The following is an 18,966-nucleotide window of genomic DNA, read 5'->3' as shown; positions in this document are numbered from 1 at the left end:
CACGTAACTGAGAACTAGTCTCTTTGCAAGATTTACACCCATTTTAAAGGTGAATTGTCAGGTTTCTGAGCGATCAGTCATCACTTGAGGTGGCTTTGCCTGTCACCAAGATCACTAGTCTTGCACTCGTTCATCTGAAGAAGACCCCATGATGCTACTTCACATATGACATGTCTGTGGTCTCTGTGCCACTGCAGTAGCACCTACACTTTTCACGTGGGCTGCACTTTCAAGGCAACTCCAAGCACAGACATGTCCAGGTGACACCTGGAGGATCTCAGCCCATTTTACCTCTAGGGACAAATCAAGGTCAAACCCTGTCACCTGATTTTGGACACCCAGAGTCCATCTGACTGTCTAAGGCCTTCTTTGTGTAGACTAAGCAGGAAACATGACAGTTGAAAGTTAGCCAGTCTGTCCTACTGGCTTTGTGAGCACCGCTACTACCACCATTTAACTCCAGCGCATTGCCTTCAGTATCCATCTGCTGCTAACCTCCCGAGCTAGCCACAGAAGTTTGCAGGCCATCTCAGGCAAAGCAAGCACCTCTGGCAATAAAGGCTAGGTGGAACGTTCTGTTTTAGATGAGGATCATGGAAACGTAGAGCTAGCCAGAAAAGTCTTGCAAACAGCTTTTTCTTATTCAAGATTTGGCTGTGCAACTATACCCCTTGCTCACATCTACCACAGCATCTCTACAGTTCAGGTTTATCCACGTAGGCTGAGCATTTTTTCCTGAGAAAGGGGAAGCGGTCATCCGAGATAAGTTTAACCACCTCAGACAGAGCACAGTTCCCTATCCTTGTACTCAGGACACAACATCTGGCTTCTTCTTGATGTTTTGGGTAGGATGTACCTGGTGCCTAGTTGCCTGACCATGCCCATCAAGGCCAATGCCCAACACTCCTCTTCCTGAGATGAGACATACAAGATGTACAGGTCGTTCTTCTCACCCATGTGAGAGGAGATGCTATCAGCCCTTTTCCACCCTTCATCCCCCTGCGGTCTATGTATGTTTGTCCTGTTGTCTAAGTGGAGGCACCAGATGTGATAGTACTGAAAGAGAGAGACTCAAATACACTACCCTTAGGGCAACTGGACTGAAGCGTCTATATGTATTTCTGGGAAGTAGTTTCTTCATCTCATGTTTTGTACCCATGACTTCACAGCTGCTGACTCCAGCAGCTCTAAGGTAGCCCTGGAAACGCCAGCCTGTTACGGGAAGCCTATCACTCCATAATTGCTACAGACCCACATAATCATCTTCAGCATTGTGCCAGGACTTACCCTTAAGCAGAGGTAATGCAGATAATTACGTATTATGTGCACCCAGTCATCTCAGTACTGCTTCCACCCCTGTGGAGACCTACACGCCAGTGATCCTATTCATGTGCTACCACTGTGCCTTGGCCACTTTGCTTTCCACCACATGCATGGGGACAGAGGTCCCTACACCACAGACACAGCATAAATCCATTATTGCTTCCAGCCAGGCACATCAACCACTGGCATTCTGCACATCGCCACACACAGCCACCTGTATGTCCAGCCCACTTGCTGACGGCCACACAAACGTGACACAGAAAAACATGTCAGCAGCTCATGGAACTGTCCAGTGAGTCTGGAGATCTAAGGCCTGCCTGCCCCCACTGAGTGGGCACTACAGTGGCTGCAAGGAGACCAGCGGCAGGTCACGGAAAAGGCAGGGCCTGGGCTTGGCTCCACCGCTGCCACATCACCGTGTGGCTGGCACAGCAGCGTGGCTCCTCAGGGGTGAGCGACAGCTCTCCTCCACCACCACTGCCTTTCTGCAGCGGAGCTGCCAAGCCCACGGTAGCCAGGATACAAAGGTGACAACGGCTGTCACTTCAGTTAGGCTTCAGCCGTTCAGCAGGGCACCTCAAAGTCTGACATCACACCAGCGACAGACTGTCTTTCCAGCTCCTGCCAGTGGCACTGAGTCCTGCTTACACTACTGACCTGGGAGGGAAAGGCAGTGAAGTGCTCACGCCAGTCGCTATGATGCCATCCAGCTATGACTAATCTATCCCTTACTATTAGATTTTGTGCCTGCCCCGGAAATAAATAAATCTGTATACAGATCCATGAAGACATACCAGTTCTTTCCAGTGCTAATTTCGTGCAAAGCACGGCTGAGTCACGAACTACAAGATGTTTTAGCCACTTACTTGCCGCTGTCCCAGCAAGTAAGATGCTGTGCCACAGCTGATCCATAAGCTGCTATGGAAATACCTGGCCAAGATGAGAGGCAGAAACTCAAGTTGCAGTAGATTTAGCAGATGAGGGCACATCTGTCCCAAAAGAGAAGTCTTGGGAAGCGAGCTTCCCCGTTGCCTGTGACCCTGAGCCCAACGCTGTGAGCGTAAGAAGATGCTTTGTCGTTAAAGTAACACGAGAGTGTGCCAGGTGTCAGTCCTGTCTCCGACGTTTGCTGCCTACACTTCGAGTCACCTCACGGGGTCAGCTGTCAGCAGCCTGTCACTGCCAGCGCCCAGCGGAGGTGTGTGACAAGAATCAGCTGTAGCTTCCCAGCGCGCCCAGGCTCCAGGACTCTCCACACTCTAAGGATACACGTGTTGGCTTCAGACTTCCAGGTAGCTTATGTCATGCAACAAGAGTAACGCGCTCCTGGGGAGGAGGTGGAGAAGCGTCAAGCAAAGGGAGGCCACAGCCTGTTGCATTACCATAAGGAAGTCTGTGCTGCCGCGGGGATTCACCTGCTGAGCTCACCCGCAGCGCGGCGCGGGTGAAGGCAGCGGGGCTACAAACAAGCCGGGACGGGAGCTGCCCGCGCCGCTGGGGAGAAGGGGAACGTGCGCTCCCCATCACTCAGCCACAGGGCACACCTGGGCGTCGCACAAGCAACGCAACGTCCCGCAAACAGCCCGGCGCCAGGCGAGAGCTGTGCGCCGCCCGCAGCCCCCCAGCCCCCCGCAGACAGCCCTGCCCGCCGCTCCACCGCCGGCCCCACGGCGAGCCGAGCTCCGCGCTCCGCCAGAGACTTGCCCGCGGCCGCAACAAGCCCAGCTCCGCCGCCAGGCGCCCGGTGCCCCCGGCGCCGGGGCGCTGAGGGGGCGCCCAGCCCTGGGGACGGGGCGCAGGGCCGTCACGGTCCCCGGCGCGGGGGGCGGCACTCACCGAGGGAGAGCAGCAGGCTGCGGGCCCACAGGCAGCCGGCGTCCATCACCCTGGCGTCCCGGGAGGAAGAGGAGGCGGCGCGGGAGGCAGAGCGGGCCGGCAGAGCGCTGTGGGTGCCGGCCGCGCCGCCCGCACCTTTATGGGCCGCGGCAGAGGCGGGGCGGCGCTCGCCGGTGATGAAACCGCGGGCGGCTCGGCTGGGGGCAGGTGCCCGGCCCCGGCCTCCCGCTTCCTGCCCCGCCGCCCCCGGCGTGCCGCGCCGCGCCGCCCCCCGCCCCGCTGCCCCGGTGGGGGGCACCCCCTTGCGGAGCCTTGCCCGCGGCCGCCGGCCTGCCCTGCCCTTGCTAAAAGCAAGCTTTCTGCAAATGGTACGGGGGCCCCAGGCGATCACCCGTCCCCTCCGAGCAACCTAGCCCAGGCGATCACCCATCCCCTCTCAGCGACCTGGCCCAGGCACTGATGCCCGGGGCTTCCCGCGGCACTGAATGCGCACGGCTGATGCCCTGCTGCCTCCCGCCTGCCCTCAACACATCGGCACAACGTGCAGCGCTGTGAGCCTTGGCCAGCGCCCCCGCTGCGTCGCTGCACCGCCACCAACGCTGCCCATGCGTAAATCAAGGTTTGGAACACACTCCTCAGGGTGGGCAGCCAGAAACTTGCTGCTGTCCCTGATCTCCCCTCTCCTGGCATCTCTGAAGTAACCCTCAGCACTCACGCGCTGCTGCCAGGGAGCCTCGGCACTGTTAAGTTACGGCCTGGGCCAGGGGAACAGCAGCGCCTCACCCAGCACCCGTCCGGCTGCAACAGGCCCAGGGTCAGCGAGTGCTTACGCTGCGTGGCCCCTCCAGCCCTGGGCCTCAGCACAGCCCGGAGGACAGGCTGCTACTGGTAGCAACAAATCTTAGAGAGCAGTTGACTAGTTACTGCTACTTTTTAAAAAAATTCCTTTCAAGCATCTTGTTGAAGTCCACACGCTTCACTGCTGTCTTAGGCCAGGCCACGTTCCGCGCCTCCATCCCATCATCAAACAGCTGAGGGATACCCCACCCCCAAATCCCTTCTGTATGCATTTGCCTGAAACAGAAAATGTGTTTTATCTACACAAGCTGCTCAGCAACGGTGATTATTTCTTTTCCTTTTAAATCAAAAAAACTTCTTTCTCCGCCTTACCGCTTCTCCAGCGTCAAAAAAGGCAAGGTGATACCCAATTTACTGCAGAACTGATAAGCCTATCTCACAGCGTAAGGAATTTGAGTATTGACAGCAAGGTGCAGTTTAATAGCCGGTGACTCAAGTATCCATAGTTTCTCCATTATATAAGCGGTTCTTGATACAAGACTGTTAATTGTAGAAGATACTGCAGAATATGATATACTACATCTACATGTTCAGATTGCAATTACAAGTTATAAACACATTAATTCAAGGAGCTGGAATGTATCCGGTACATACGAATCATACTGCTTTTTTTGGGGAGTGTTTTCTTAGGTCTACAGAAGTGTGGAGGTGCTGAAATGAAAAAAGGGAACGTGTTACTGTAGAATTGTATGCCAGCACCGTATATTGATTATCTAAATGGTGTGAGAGTTGGCCAGATAAATGTAACAAAGATCAGCGTGAAAGTAGCGTTCAGAAGTTCGTCCTCCATGAGTGGAGCAAGATACAGCCAGAATCTTTTTCCGAGTCCCCTTTTTCCCTTCTCTAGCATTAGGCTCATGGCTCATCCCCATACAATCAGCATACCACTTTGAGATTAGCAGATGGTAGCTTTTTTTGATGTCACATGATTGTTTTGTTCCTTCTTTAATTTGGGCTGACCCCCCTTATTAAGGATTTTATTGTCTGCTCTTTTAGGGATCATAATGAGTAAAGGAAGGAATTGCAATGATTAGTAAAGCATTTCTGTGTGTGGGCATACAGATGCCTTAAAAAGCAGCATCACTGCAGAACTTCCACTTTATAATTAATTTCACCCTTAAATTCCTGCATGATTTATCCTCTGAAAGAGAGCATTTAATTATAGTCTTGTACCGGTACCCAGATACCAAGTAACGCTGACACAATTGGAGCAATTCATTGGAATTTCCTCTTTCAGATTTGAATATATGGAAAACAAGTATCACACACATATCTTTGTTTCATCTTTCCGTAATGTTCTTTGTCTCACGGCATGTGATTCCACGTCTGGCGTCCCCGCTTACAGCTTTCACCATCCTCTCCTCCATGTGGAGGCCGCCTCTTTGAGCAAGGTTGACACACATCTTAAGAGCCAATCTTCCAAGAAGCTACTCACACCGAGTAGTGCCTTCCTACACCGATAGGTTCGTTGTAAGGCAGATTCATTGCATCCCACAGATCTGAGCACGGAGCGACATGTCTGTACAATGCTGAGAGGTAGCACTGATTGGGCAACAGAACATCACGGGTGCCTTTCAGCTAGTGGCCTCAATTTCAGCTGGGGTGAACTGGCACACCCAAGTCAAGTCAGTGATGGATTTACGCCACTTGGGATCAGAGCAGCGAGTAGCCCCCAGAACGCTTTGACATTTCAGGTTTTCTTCCTTACAAAGTCTTAACAAGTATATGCGGAAATACCCTAAGAACTTACGCAAAAGACTTGCTTCTATTGCCTTGCAATGGCTTAATAAAGTACATGGCTTAACTCCAGCCCAGATTGTGCTCCATCTTCTTCCACTGTCACAAGGATTCACTTCTTTTCGGACAAAGCAGCAGATTCCCAGCAGTGATTACTTTGAGAGTATGGACTGAGCTTTGTTTATTAGTTTATCTACTGCTGCTGAAAGAGAGGATTGTCTACGAATGAGAATTTAGAGAGGAAAAAATACAGCTTACATGTACATTTTTTTGTGCTTGAAAATGCTTTTCCTCAAGGTGTTCTAGAAGAACACACATAGCGTTTACAGCAAAGAACTGCTGCTTTATGCATTTGGATTTTTGTAACTGAAGCCATACATGACAAGTGACTGTACTACTTACTTTAGCTGCTTTCTGTAGGACTTGCATCCAGTTTTATGCATCGCTCTTGCGGGGATGGATCTGCATTGTTTTCGTCTGTTGAGAATAAGACCTATTTGCAAAATCAACATTTTTTTGTTAGAAAGCATTTTTGAAACTGGAAGAAAATAATTCCTAGTCTCACACTGAAGCACATAGCACCGTAGCACACACATAAAGTAACAAACCCCAGCATTTTCATAAACTCTTGGGAAAATCAGCGTTTTTGAAAACAGTATGAGTGTATACATCAGTATGCAAGACGAATTTTTACACACAGCAAGCTTTCATTGCACAGCATGAGAGATCCTCAAGAAATGCTCTCAAAGGATCAGATGGCTAACAGGAGTGCAGTTCACCTGACATCATTTTCCTTTGAAATACAGAAGTTTAATATTAAAGTACAAAAATCTTAAGTGGTAAAAAGCATGGGGCTCACATGGGGGCACAAATGCCCTAAGAATGGAATATATTTAACTAGGATACATAGATGAGATAGTCTGGAGGAAATGGAGTAAGAAAAAACCTGGAGCCAAAATTACTCCATGTAAAGGTCAGTTTTGAATCTGCCATGTATGCAAGCGATGAATTAGGTCAAATGTTCTTAAACAACCAGACTTTCCTATAAACTATGAGAGTTCAAAACACTGCCCCCAAGGCTGAAAGTGGCTGATGCCTCTTCCTGTAAATGCAGGGTGAGGTCAAAGCTACTGGACAACACAAATGTTTTGCTGTTTAAAAAAAAAAAACAATCCCCCAAATTCACTCATTTCTTAGTCAACTTTAGCATTAACTAGCAATTTAGGAATGAAATTTAAAAAAACCAAACCCCAAACAGCTAATTCCCATCCATCTCAACACATCTCAGAAAATGGAGATGAAAAGGGGGTACGGATCTACCAGCCCACACTGGATTGCTCCCTGCAGGGCAGTTTTTAAAGCTTCATTCTTCTGTCTTGTATGACATTTCCATTACTCTCCCCTGGGCAAGTCCTGAATGGGTCAACACATCTCACTGGCAGAAGAGCTCCATAATGCTCCGCTGGTGTTTTCCCTTTCCTAATTACAGCTCAGTACTCCATGCTAAGTAATTTCTTAGCCTCTGAGGGGTTTGTCGCTTTTTTTCATTTGCAGAGTCTTTTCACAGCTTCTGCCTTGTTACTGAACAAACCTGTGCAAGCATTTTATTTGTACCCTTGTAAAGGGTGTTATCAAGCCAAGTCCCTCCCATATCATTGCCCATACATCAAGTAATTGTTCCTCCTTGCTCCAAGCAATTCATTAAGAATAAGAGAAGGAGTGAGGTGGAAGAAAAGTGGCTTTCCACAGCGTGTAGCAGGTTGCAAGCAAGCCGGGAGAACACCGGCCCCTCGCCCATCAGTCCTGCGTGCTGTTCTGTCCATCCGCACCTCGTTTGAGTTCCTAAAGTAATCTCTTCAACAGTATTTTTTGTTCTCCCAGAAGATGAGAATGAATCGCTGAGAGACAGAACACACGCAAACATGAAGCCTGCCCTCTCTGATGGTTCACCCTGTGTACGCGTGGGTGCAGCATTCAGACCCTGGGCCAGTGGCCCGTATAACAGAAGTTGTTAGATGAAAGCATGTTCCCGGCAGCTGACCGTGTAGCCCACCTTTTTGATAGCTCTGCCCTCAGAGCAACATCCATCTTGGGATGACATAGTGAAATGACAGCAAGAACCACCGTGGGGACCGGTGTGACTCAGCAGGCACCCACAGGCTCCTGCCGGGCTTTCACCACAGCAGTCAGTCCTGGCTGTGGGCTCTCCACCGCTAGCTTCCGTCCCTCGCCTGTACCTTCCATCTGGAGAGCTGGCGCTGGCATGGGGAAGCCCAGAGGAAGACACTCTGTGTACCAGTGCCAGTCAGAGGGAAGGGAAGGCGCACCTTGGGCTGGAGCAGGGCCAGCCTCAGAGACCTGTGCTAAAGCCGGATCAGTATGTGATGCACGCACGTGGCCAGCAGAGCCCTCCGCCTCTCACCTGCTCCATTTGGGAGCCCTGGCATCCACTGAGCTGTTAAGCAGGCCTCAGCTACAGCGGCTTCATTCGCTTTGGCAAGCGTATTTTGCCCCCTTCGCTGCTGCAGGGGGTGAAGGGATAAAAGCAGGGCGAGAGCAGAGGAAAGGCTGACTTGCAGCTCATTTCCCAGCCTCAGAGTTCCTGTGCTTGGTCTGCTCAATTAGAAGCGGTAGCACCAAGCTGTCACTCAGCCCGTGCTCCAGGCTGGGACTTCAGCCATCCGCAGACTCCACATTTTGGCTGCGACTCAGTGGTGACTGTCACCTGCACGCCAGCCATGCGCACGGGGAGCTGGGGCACCCTCAACAGGAGGAATGTGTCATTAGGGATGATGGAGTAAACAGCAATTCACCTGAAACCAGCTTAGCCAGCACACGTTCCAGAAACTAAATCTAAGGAAAGAGGCACAGGTCCGTGGTGTATTTGTTTGGCCTGGTAACTAGTGCTAGGCATGGAAGCAGATGCACTTAGTGGAATTCCCCCATCCACTAGGATTATGGGACACTCCCATTACTGTTCTGATAATTACTGTTAATCATTACTATTACCGAAGTGACCAAAAAAAAGGCTGTCAGGATCAGACCTTTATTGTGCTGGCTGTTGTCATGCAGAGGTGATGAGACAGCCTGCCTCAGGGAACCTATAAACCATGGGTGCCCAGTTCATCACTACAGTCACATTTCAAACTAGGACGCTGTGGTCCCCAATGAAGCTCCCCTACAGCTTGAGCAAAAATAAGCCACGGCACTCCCTCCAGCTCACACCAGCTTGGAGCCGGGCTGCTCACATGATGCTCTCCGTCTGCTGAGATGCAGCTAGAAGGGGAAGAAGCTGATCACGAATACTTTGGGGTTGCAAAACTCAACCAAGATATTTCCCTTCTGTGTTTTCCCTGTCTGGGCCCAACCTGCCATAAAACTCCACATTCTTTGATCTCCAGTGAGTTTAGTACCACCAACTCCTGAGAGCCAACCTGAGTCACACGGTATGCAGAAACCTCTGGGGTTTGGTTTGGGAATGACCAAGATTATGTGAAATCATCTTCCAGTCACCTTCTCCTCCCATCCATAGTCTGAACATCACCTCAGGTATTCGAGCCTCCCAAGACACCGTTCCTAGGTCACAACCTGAAGAAATGGATTAGCCAGCTCAGCCACAGGCTGGGTACCAACAGGAAGCCCCACGGACAGACTGCAGGCACCTGTGGGGCTGAGAAGGCAGAGAGAGCTCCAGCACAGGTGGAAACCATCTGCCTGCAACATGGGATCTTCCTCCCGCACACAGAGGTCTGGCTGCAACCAGCCGCCGGGAACAGAGACAGACCCCAGTTTTCTGGTCAGAGCTGCTGTTCCTCAGCCTGTATCTGGAGTGAGGCCTGGATTCCTCCCTGGCTAAAAAGCAAAATGTAGCATGTTCAGATCCTGCATGCTTCTCCGGTCTCAGCAAAGGGTTCTGGGTTTGCCCAAGGGGAGGCAGAAGCCTAGGCCTACCCGCCAGGGAACTCGTCCCCACCTCTGCACCCGTGGGTGGGGAGGGTGCTGGTCACCTGCTGTGTGCATGGGAGATGGGACAAGCAGAAGAATCTGCAACTGGGTGTCCTGGGGGAGAGATGCCAACAGCCCGCTGGCTGCCTGTGACGCTTCCATGGATAACTCCTCTGTGTGGTATCTACGCATCCACCCCCTCATCCTCGTTCCTGCCGCTTGATGTTATTTAAGAGATGCAGATTTCCTTTATGACACTCAGTGCGCATGCGTGTAAGTCAAGTGGGGCAGGACAAAGGCCAGGGCTGGGCTTAATTAGATTGGTGTCAGTTATTAAATTAAGAATAGCACTAAGCTAGGGCTGGCAGTTCTTGATCAACGCTCCTGCAGCTGGGGTCTTTGTCCTTCACACATGACAAACAAGGGCTATGGGTAAGGGTCAATTAGCCAAAGCTACGGAACACAAGTTAGGTCTCTGAATCTAGTTCAACTCCTCAATAACAACAGGGCTTTCAAAGAAAACAGGCATCCCCGAAAACCACATTTTCCTAAGAGTCCGAACAGAGGCCGCACATGAGATGCTCGGGATGAGACACTTCTGGCCACTGACTTGCAGCATGCCTACAGCAGAGGTCACCCCTTCATACATAACACACTCATGTTCCAGCTCCACGCCCAGATTAATCCACCCTGCCCAAACCAAGCACACAAGCAGCCTGACATCAACCAAAACAAAGACCATTCAGTTAGCACAGGAGAGGGCCTGTCTTCGGTGAAACCCACCAGCCGTGAGAGTCCGTGCAGAACATGGCCCCGCTCTATTGTCTCCATCCTGGCTTCTCAACCCTTCCCCCTGTTTCATTCTTGTACATTCTCCTTTGTGAACCAGAAGAGAGATTTCCTGGAAGTGCTGCTGTACACAAAGATGATCACCCATCTTTCCAAACCAACCACTTTAAAGGGCGCATAGGTTAACTAAACTAAAAACTGAGGTCTCTCTGCACGTCTCTTTCCCCGCTCTCCTAGAGCGAACATTCTTATGCAACGTGCTGCATAAGGGGCAGCTTGGATTACGATGTCACATATCACCACAGTTGCATTGCAAATGTTGGAATTGTCTTTTACGTAGATCTAAATAACATCCGAGTCTTTGGGCAATGGCCTTTGATTGTTTACATGGTTTTCATAAACAGGATATTAACAATTTGTAAATATCCTTTTGGAAATCCCTCAGCTGTACTTGCAAGCTCACAATAGACCAGTGCGATAAATGCCCATCTTCAACAAGCCTCTCTCTGCTTAAACTTCACCGGTAACATTGCACAACTGTTAGTGACCACAACAATTGCCTCTAATTGTACATAACAATGCTTCTACTTCATGGCTTCTACAAACTGTTTGTAAAGTTGGTATAGCTGGTACACCTTTAGAGCATTTGCTGGGGAACCATAAATCAAAGAAATAATACGTCATTGTTGTCATTTTCCATAGGCTTATGCTGTGTAGTTCTCATTCAGGTAGAGAAAACAAGGAAATTATAAGCTGTTCTGAAATATTGTTGTTGCATCTTACCTAGCGGTAGGCTGGGGTTTTTTCCCCTTCACATAAACTTCCACTCCAGCTGAATGAAGACAGCGACACACATGTGTACACAGACACATGTAGAAAGAAAAATCTCAAGTTTTCTTCAGAATTCCTTCAGTGTTGCATTATGGGGTGCTTTGATGGTCAATAACTAGATACCGGTCCATAATCCTGCAGATTTTCTGAAGTAAATCTAAAAAAATCTTTCCATGACCTCTCATGTTTCAGCAGTCCACCTCAGGACATGCGCTCTCAGCAGAGTCAGAGGCCGGCCCAAAGTTCCTTCTAAGCTAAATACTGTATTAAAAGCAATGCACGCCTACCCTGGCCGGCACATACTTAACTAGCTAGGCAGCTAGCTCTGGGGGATAGGAGTTGCCTTTGCACAGAGGGAAGCTCCAGCTTAGAAGCTAACAGAACAACAGTAAGGACTCTCGGTGTAGAAGTAGAAGCACCGAGTTGTGTCACTCTGAATCCGTATGTGAATAACCCACAACTGGGAGTGCACTGGTGCTAAGTGGTCTGACAGTGCATCCTTAGCTCCGAAACAAGTGGCTTCAAGAACTACAGCTCCAGGCTATAACTGTGCTAGCATAAGGTCAGATGCCAGCAAGACAGTCAAGAAATAATAGCTGACCCAACCTTAAATAATATTTGGGCAGGTGAGGGAGTTCTCATAAGAATATATATTGTTGCTGCCTCCAAACATGCTGCATCTATAAGAGATCTCATCTCAGCTACCTGGCGTCCTTTTAAGTTAACAGCTATTTCTTAACCAAACTCCTGAGGTCTGCACATTACACAGATCCTAACGCTGTCTCCATGGACTTTAATGCTTCTCTCCAAGCCAAGTTGTTTTCCCCCAGCTCCCACATCCCTATCTGTGTCGTACCCTTGACCAGAAAACACAGTCTTCCATCCAAGATGCCATCTCCCCAACAGGGATACTCTGTCCAGCTGTGCACTGCAGTAGATGTCTGTCCTAGCCGGTCCATCTTACTGTCCTCACTGAAGATAATTCCGACGGTAAAGAGGGCACAGCTTACTACCCTGGCCACTTTAGAAGGGCCATGACAGCCCCTTAGCTACGTCTCTGTTGCTGAATTGTGCCTGTATTGCATTCCCCAGCCTTGCAGGCTTTTCTTTGGCAAAGCAGTCCCGTTCCTCTAGTGGCATGTGCGGCATGTAGCGATCCTTGTTGGCTACTAGCAAGGCCCACTCTAAAATCCAGCCTTCCTCTTCCCCTTGCTCCCAGCTGGACACTACATAGCTCATGTCCCAGCCACATCTTCTCTGTCACCAGCACATTTCCATCCTCTCCCGTCTCCCAGTTCCAATCCCCTACAGCCATCACCCTCATTTGCTGCCGTCTGATCACAGTCCTGAACAGCAACTGGGCAGAAAGACAGTGCATAAAGCCAAGCTCACCAGACAAAAAGTACACACTGGCACTTGGTGGGCTTGCAATGATTTTCCTTCCCAACAGTCCTTGGTATGTATCAGAAAAAGGCACTGGACTTGTGAGTCTCATTCATCCTGCACAATAACCCAGGGAGAGTGAGATAAGCTTTCCTATGTTTCATGACCTTCCCATTCTGCACCTCCTTCCCCCTGCGCACACACTTCCCCCAGACTTTGGTAAAAAGGACATGAGTCATAAGCTGTGTCACAGGCAAGGAAAACCTAGAACATGTCCCATTTCAGTCCAGTTCCCAGAATAACAGCAGCGGGCCCGGCGTCACCAAAACCTTCTTCGACAGGACCCCATATTCTCCTCTCCTCCTACGCCAGTGGCTCAGGTGAAGGGAACAGGGGGGCAGGAGAGACCGCTCCTGACATACTGCGAGGCACCGAGAGCAGCCTTTGCTCTGGCTCCAGGAGTTGCTTTGGCTGTACCGATGCGAGGCCACAGGCTGCTCTGGTGTCATTCCTGCTGCCACCACAAGCTGGAAACGTTGGGCCTGTTTTTCACACCTCTAACCCATCACTGGCACCACAAGAACACAGACAACTGCATCCGAAAAGGGTGATCGCTGTAAACGAAATTACCATAAACTTTTCCTTTAAAACCATGAGGAAAAGGCACTGATGTGAAGTCCTGACGCTACTTGTTCTAAGGCAAAGGACTGCATTGCACTATGAACTCAGCTGGGCTTCAGACTGCTTTGCAGATAAAGTAGGAGGAAACTGTAACTTACACCCACTACAAGTGTATCTACAACTAAGGAATGAGATAACTAAATGCCCTTGGGGAGATATGAGAGGCATTTAAAACATAAAAATTGCTTACCTTTCCCTTACCAGGTAGGCAGATATACGCAAATGTCTCGGCTCAATAGTGCCTGAAAGTCTGTTGCAAGCCCTCAAAAGCAAAAGAAATTAAGGCTTTGAGGCAGCCACGGTGCAAGGATGTGCAACCCCACTGACAGAATATTCCCCATCAGGTAAAAAATTAAGCGGCTCTGGAGAACTGCACAAGTTGCCAGAGTCCACGGGCGAAGTGAGCGTGGGTGGGCAGAGGCCGGCCCTTCTGTGCTGGACACGGATGCCCAGGTGTTTCACAAGGGCATTCCCAGCTCACCGGGTGCTGTGCTGCACTCAGGACTCTCGGTCACGTGGCTGCTGGGATAGACGCTGCTCACCGCATGCTGAGGGAGGGTGGCAGCAATTTGCTTTACTGCTCTTGCCAAAAGCCTCTATTAGTATATGTTATGAAAGCTCCAGAGATACAAAACATTCCTAAAACCACTTTATTAAAATTAGTAACACCCGAAACTCCCCCTAGTTGTTTATGGGTGGCAGGGCCGAAGGAGGCAAGCAGCAAAAGAGACAGAGAAGCCTCTGCTTTCTCTGCAGCGTGACAGGCCAGGGGAGTCTCCGTACCATTTCAGCTGGCTGCTGAAACGCTGCCTGCTTCCCCCACAGTGCACGCTGAGGGCGAGACCGGATTTCAATCTACAGATGCAAAGTGTTACTTAAGGACTAAGTAAGTATTGGTTTACCAACCCCCAGCACCTATGAAATACCTTCACAGACTGTCATGCTTTCATCCCCATGGCATCTCTGTAGCTATTTTGATACTCCTCCGGTGGCAGCACGGAGGCACGCACGGAGGCACGCGTAGTGCCTGCAGCTTACCAAATGCACATGCGGAGGCAGAGACTTGTTACTGTGTCTTCCATGCTCCCGTCTCCTGCCCTTCTCACAGACGGCCTCCTCTGTGGATGGTGAGCTGGAGTAGCGTTGGCTGCCTCCCCAACTCCTTTTCCTGATGCTACGGCCCCAATCCATGCTGCGGGAGAGTGAAAATTTAAAGCTGACCAAGGAGAGAGATCTAAGAATGGTGAAAGGGACAGGTCATTATATTCAAACATGATGACGACTTTGTCCCTTGAGTCTATTTACTCTGCACACTGGGACACATCAGATCCTGTGCACAGTGGCCTCAGTAAATCAACCCATGCTTTTTTCCCTTTGCTTCCTCACCCTTGGCACAAGCCAAGTAAACTTCTAGCTCATGTCTTGTACCCAGGTAGTTTGTTGCTTTTCAAAAGAGACAGGAGATTTAGAAGGTCTACAGTTTGAGACGGACCCATGTTTGAACTCAAGCTTCTGAAATAACAAGCCTCCTGAAGCAGATGCAAGCTTCTTTTGCACCATCTAATCCCTCATGATACATGGAAACCTTTGCTTGGATTTCTTAAGCAGTGACTTGCATTACATCATATGGAATTGTAATTTTGTATAATTTCTATTAATCATATTTTTTTGCATTCTGCATAGGGCCATAGAGCTTGGGGGAATTTAACGCGTGGAAAGGACTGGACTAAAGATTTCGTGTGGAATCTGAAGACTGTACAGGCCCTGCTCTACATCTTTCTGCATATAGATCTGGCGCTGTGCCATGGCAGAGCCCCCCGCTCCAAACACTCTTACGAGGCTTGGGAGGGACACAGCAATGGGTGCCTGAGTCTGACTGTCCCCTACATTGCTGCATTTTGGGTTTGATTTTTTTTTTTCCCCTCAGAGTTCTTTCAAGGATAATGGGATGTTTTCTGCAGGGCCTTCTGCACATGTACTGACCTGTGTGAACCCAAGTTCTACATTAACAAAGAATATTTTTATGAGAAATAAGAGACAAACTTGCTGTTCAACATTATCAAAACACCTGAAATCTACGTCAAAGCCTCAGCACAAGATACAGTATGGTATGCACATTAACGTCAAGAGTTTTTTCTGTCATACACACAGGGCACCTTTATCAACTTTTCACTATATGTTTCCATGTCAGCTAGACACTGATCACAGGAGATATCGCTTGGCATAACAGAAATTCTGTGTCTGACAGCACACAGCTAAAGTGCTGAAAGAAGAATAAGCAAATAACAAAGCAATACACATTCTTAAACAAATTATTAAAATGTTTTGAAGACAAAGGGAACTTGGCTCCTATCTGTGTCATGTTTTCTTTCAATACAGATACAATTTTTGTGCTGAAGGAGAGAAGCACTCATTTTAATTCACTTAAATTACGGATAATGCGCACAATACCCAGAAGTCCTGTGGAAGGCATGATGGATGGCTGATAGAAAAATCCTAGGACAATACATAGTCTAATTCCCACTGCTGTCAGGTGTTACTTCACAAGTCACTGCTCAAAATCAACAATGCTAATGCTGCTACAATTCCATCTGCATGAAGAGGAGAGGCAGAGGCCCAAATGCAACAGATTCCCCCAGATTCTCCTGTGTCACAGGAACAATAAGCCTCTTGCGATCTGCTCCGAAGTCTAATGAAGTCAAAAAAATGCTCAGGATTTCAACAGACTCTGCCCAAACTGTGCCCATATATAGCCCAGCGTCCCCAAGTTTTCTTCTGCATCCAGGGTTTTTATCCTTCTAGTAATATTCAACGCACACTTACATTTATGAGTTGCCGTTACTGAAGAGCACGTTGGCTCATACCTCTTACCTTCCTCTTCTTATATATGTATCTCATGGTACTTCTTACGAAAGAAAACACCACAAACAAGTAGGAACTTTTAAGTATCCCATGGTACTCAAAAGGCATAAATGCCTAAATACCCAAGGACTCAGATGCTGCAGGTAGCCTAAGTCTGCATCCACTGAAGTCAACAGATGTTTTACTATAGCCTGCAGCACGGCTTGGAGTTAGGCCAGAGCTAATTGGGAAAATCACAGATCCCTGCTTGATGATTAATTCTCTTGAAAAGCCTTCAGTGGAGGCATTCAATTGCTACATTTCACAAATACTTAATGGTTTTAAAAGCAATCAAATTAACCCTACTTGGAATCACCCTAAATACCTCTTTAAAGACTTTCCAGGATGCAGTTTGAATACAGCACCTGAAGCACAGGAGGGCACTGGACGAGTTTATAGTGGTACCCCACACATGGTGCCTTCGTCCCTCTGCCTAAATGAACCGGGGAGGTAAACCAGTGTATACGTGCCCTGAGGAACAGGAGGGGAAAGCAAGGACAGCTGGCTCTATCTTTCCTCCCAACCTCGAGAGACCTCTTGCAGCTCCTTCTCAGTGGGGTGCAGCTCAGTCCTTGGCAGAGCTCAAAACCAGGGTTCAAAGGCCCCTTTGCAGCTCTCCCCCATGCCGCATTCAAGGGAATAGTCTCCACACAGCATAAACCTATGTGTTTTCCTTCTGCATCAGGGCACTTGCTCTTGGTGGGAAGAGGAAACACCTGCTCTGGGTAGGCCAGGAAGGATGAACCTGAAAGGAACCGTGCTAAACCAAAAGGAAAGGGTCAGGGAGGAATGTGAGAGGCTGCATAACTTGGTCTGACTACCCCCGAACTCCTTATGGCTTCGCTGAGGTCACGGCCACTTCTGTGCAGGCCTCAGAGCGTGTGTGCGTCGGTGTAAGGTCATGTCCTTTCCCTACGTCACTCCCCATTCTTCCTGGGAACGACCAGGAAGAAACTTCTGGTGTTACTTGGCTCCTGCACACATTTTTCATGCACAGGGGAGCACCAAGCCCATAGAGAACATTTTTTTGCTGCTGTAATCTTGATGGAAAAAGTAGTTAGTGATGGAGGAAGGAATTCAGGAGATGGCTGAGAAGTGCCTGAGGGAGAACTTTCAAATGTATTTGCACATGAGAAGTCATGAACGTGCCACCAAAAAAGTCAAGAGAAGTATTAACAAGACAAGGGGAAAGGGCAAGAGAATTTCTTGTCTTTCAGCTCCTTGGAGATCCTGCCTGCATTTCAGTGTGCTGGCTCACTCCAGTAAAGCCGGATAGCCTGAAAGGGCACTTCTGAGAGTGGCAGCAGACACCACAGAAGTCATCTACAGGCAGTTACAGCTGTAGAATTCCTTTTAGTTGGAAAATGAGAAAACACCATGCTTGAACCTCTAGCTGTTGGACAAACACAAGAGTTCCTGCAAGTGATACCCAGTTCTGGGAGCACATAGTGAGCTACAGGCACTGCTGTTAACAGGGCTAACTTTCTGCCTGCTTGGTGACCAGAGCAAAATCAGACCCTTTACGGCACCAGCCCATGAACTACTGAAAAGGGGTTTGCAACGCAACTACTGAAGCCAGCTCTACTGCTGGCACCGGCGTTCACTTAACAGGGGCCCACACATCCAGTAACAAAGTTAAGAGCTGTTGTTTTAAGCCACGTAAGCTGAGCTGCGCACGCTCACGCTCGTGTAGGGGCTATGATGAGGTGTTCAGCTGTAAAAGTGTAAGCAGGAAGCCAGAACGCAGCTGAACCAGGGGCCGCTGCACTGAGATACGCATCTCCTGTGACTTTCCACAGATCTTAACTCTGCCATTAGGGGAACTAGTCAGTGTCCCCAAATGTAGTTCTGGGTCTTGAACTTTGTTTTGGTTTGAAATACTCTGTCCTGCTTCTTTTGACTTGTTTTACAGAATCAGGTCAGAAGGGACTGATTTTACAGGTTCATTAAGCAAAGTGCCTTTCACCAGACTCAACTTGCCTTCGTTTTCTTGTTCATGCTTATCTTGACATTCAAGGTTATGCACCTCATTGAATAAGGCAGCAAGAGAAATAGCAGAAACTCCTACCTGAAGGTTTTCACAGCCACCGCTCTGTTGCCAGCCATCAGGTATCAAATGATTTACTCCTATGAGTGGATCCAAGGTCTGATCTCAAGCCAAAGAGAAAGATTAGGCCCCATAGCCTAATGAAATAGGAATTGTGTGTTCAGTTGTGTTCCTTGCTACAGAGGAAAAATAATAGTACAAAGACAGGCTGGCTGTTCTTCTAGACCTGCATTATGCGCTGCAAGGAAAATCCTCAGCACTCACAGATCAATACCAGCACTGCTAACATCAATAAGGCCGCATTCATTGAAAGCAGCCAGGATTGGGACCAACACATACCTAAGTCCTGTCCACCTGGATGGGACAGACACAATGTCCCATTCAGAGGTCCAGCTGCAGCATTTTGCTTCCCACCCTTGCCAGCAGCTCCTCTCCCACCTCTGCCCACATCTGCAACGATGATAAACCCCAGCTTGCCAAGCTTCAGTGCTTGCACTGCTAGGGACAGAAGGCAGATTAAGCTGCCAAAGTCCACCAAGTGTTGTGCCAGAGCTAAGAAGACTTGTACCCAACATACCACCCCTTTAGAGGCTAAGAGTTTCCAAAAATCAAAAACAGGTAAGGGCACTTGTGCT

At 49.0% G+C, this 18,966-nt stretch overlaps 1 protein-coding gene across 1 annotated transcript in view; it reads right to left on the bottom strand.

Moving 5' to 3' along the window:
* The window catches only part of EREG (epiregulin), a 34,190-nt gene that overhangs the window by 6,130 nt on the left and 9,094 nt on the right, over nt 1–18,966 (bottom strand). The window contains exons 3-7 of the mRNA XM_080409939.1: nt 18,353–18,468; nt 14,422–14,575; nt 13,574–13,645; nt 6,157–10,609; nt 3,160–5,956 (exon numbers count right to left, since the gene is read on the bottom strand). Of these exons, the coding sequence (XP_080266065.1) occupies nt 3,160–3,205 (46 nt within the window). The 5' untranslated portion in view covers nt 3,206–5,956; nt 6,157–10,609; nt 13,574–13,645; nt 14,422–14,575; nt 18,353–18,468. The remainder of the gene's footprint in view (nt 1–3,159; nt 5,957–6,156; nt 10,610–13,573; nt 13,646–14,421; nt 14,576–18,352; nt 18,469–18,966) is intronic.

This window comes from Falco punctatus, assembly GCF_963210335.1.
Source record: "Falco punctatus genome assembly, chromosome: 1".
NCBI classification, from domain to species: domain Eukaryota; kingdom Metazoa; phylum Chordata; class Aves; order Falconiformes; family Falconidae; genus Falco; species Falco punctatus.
This window is presented reverse-complemented; position numbering and strand designations above follow the sequence as displayed.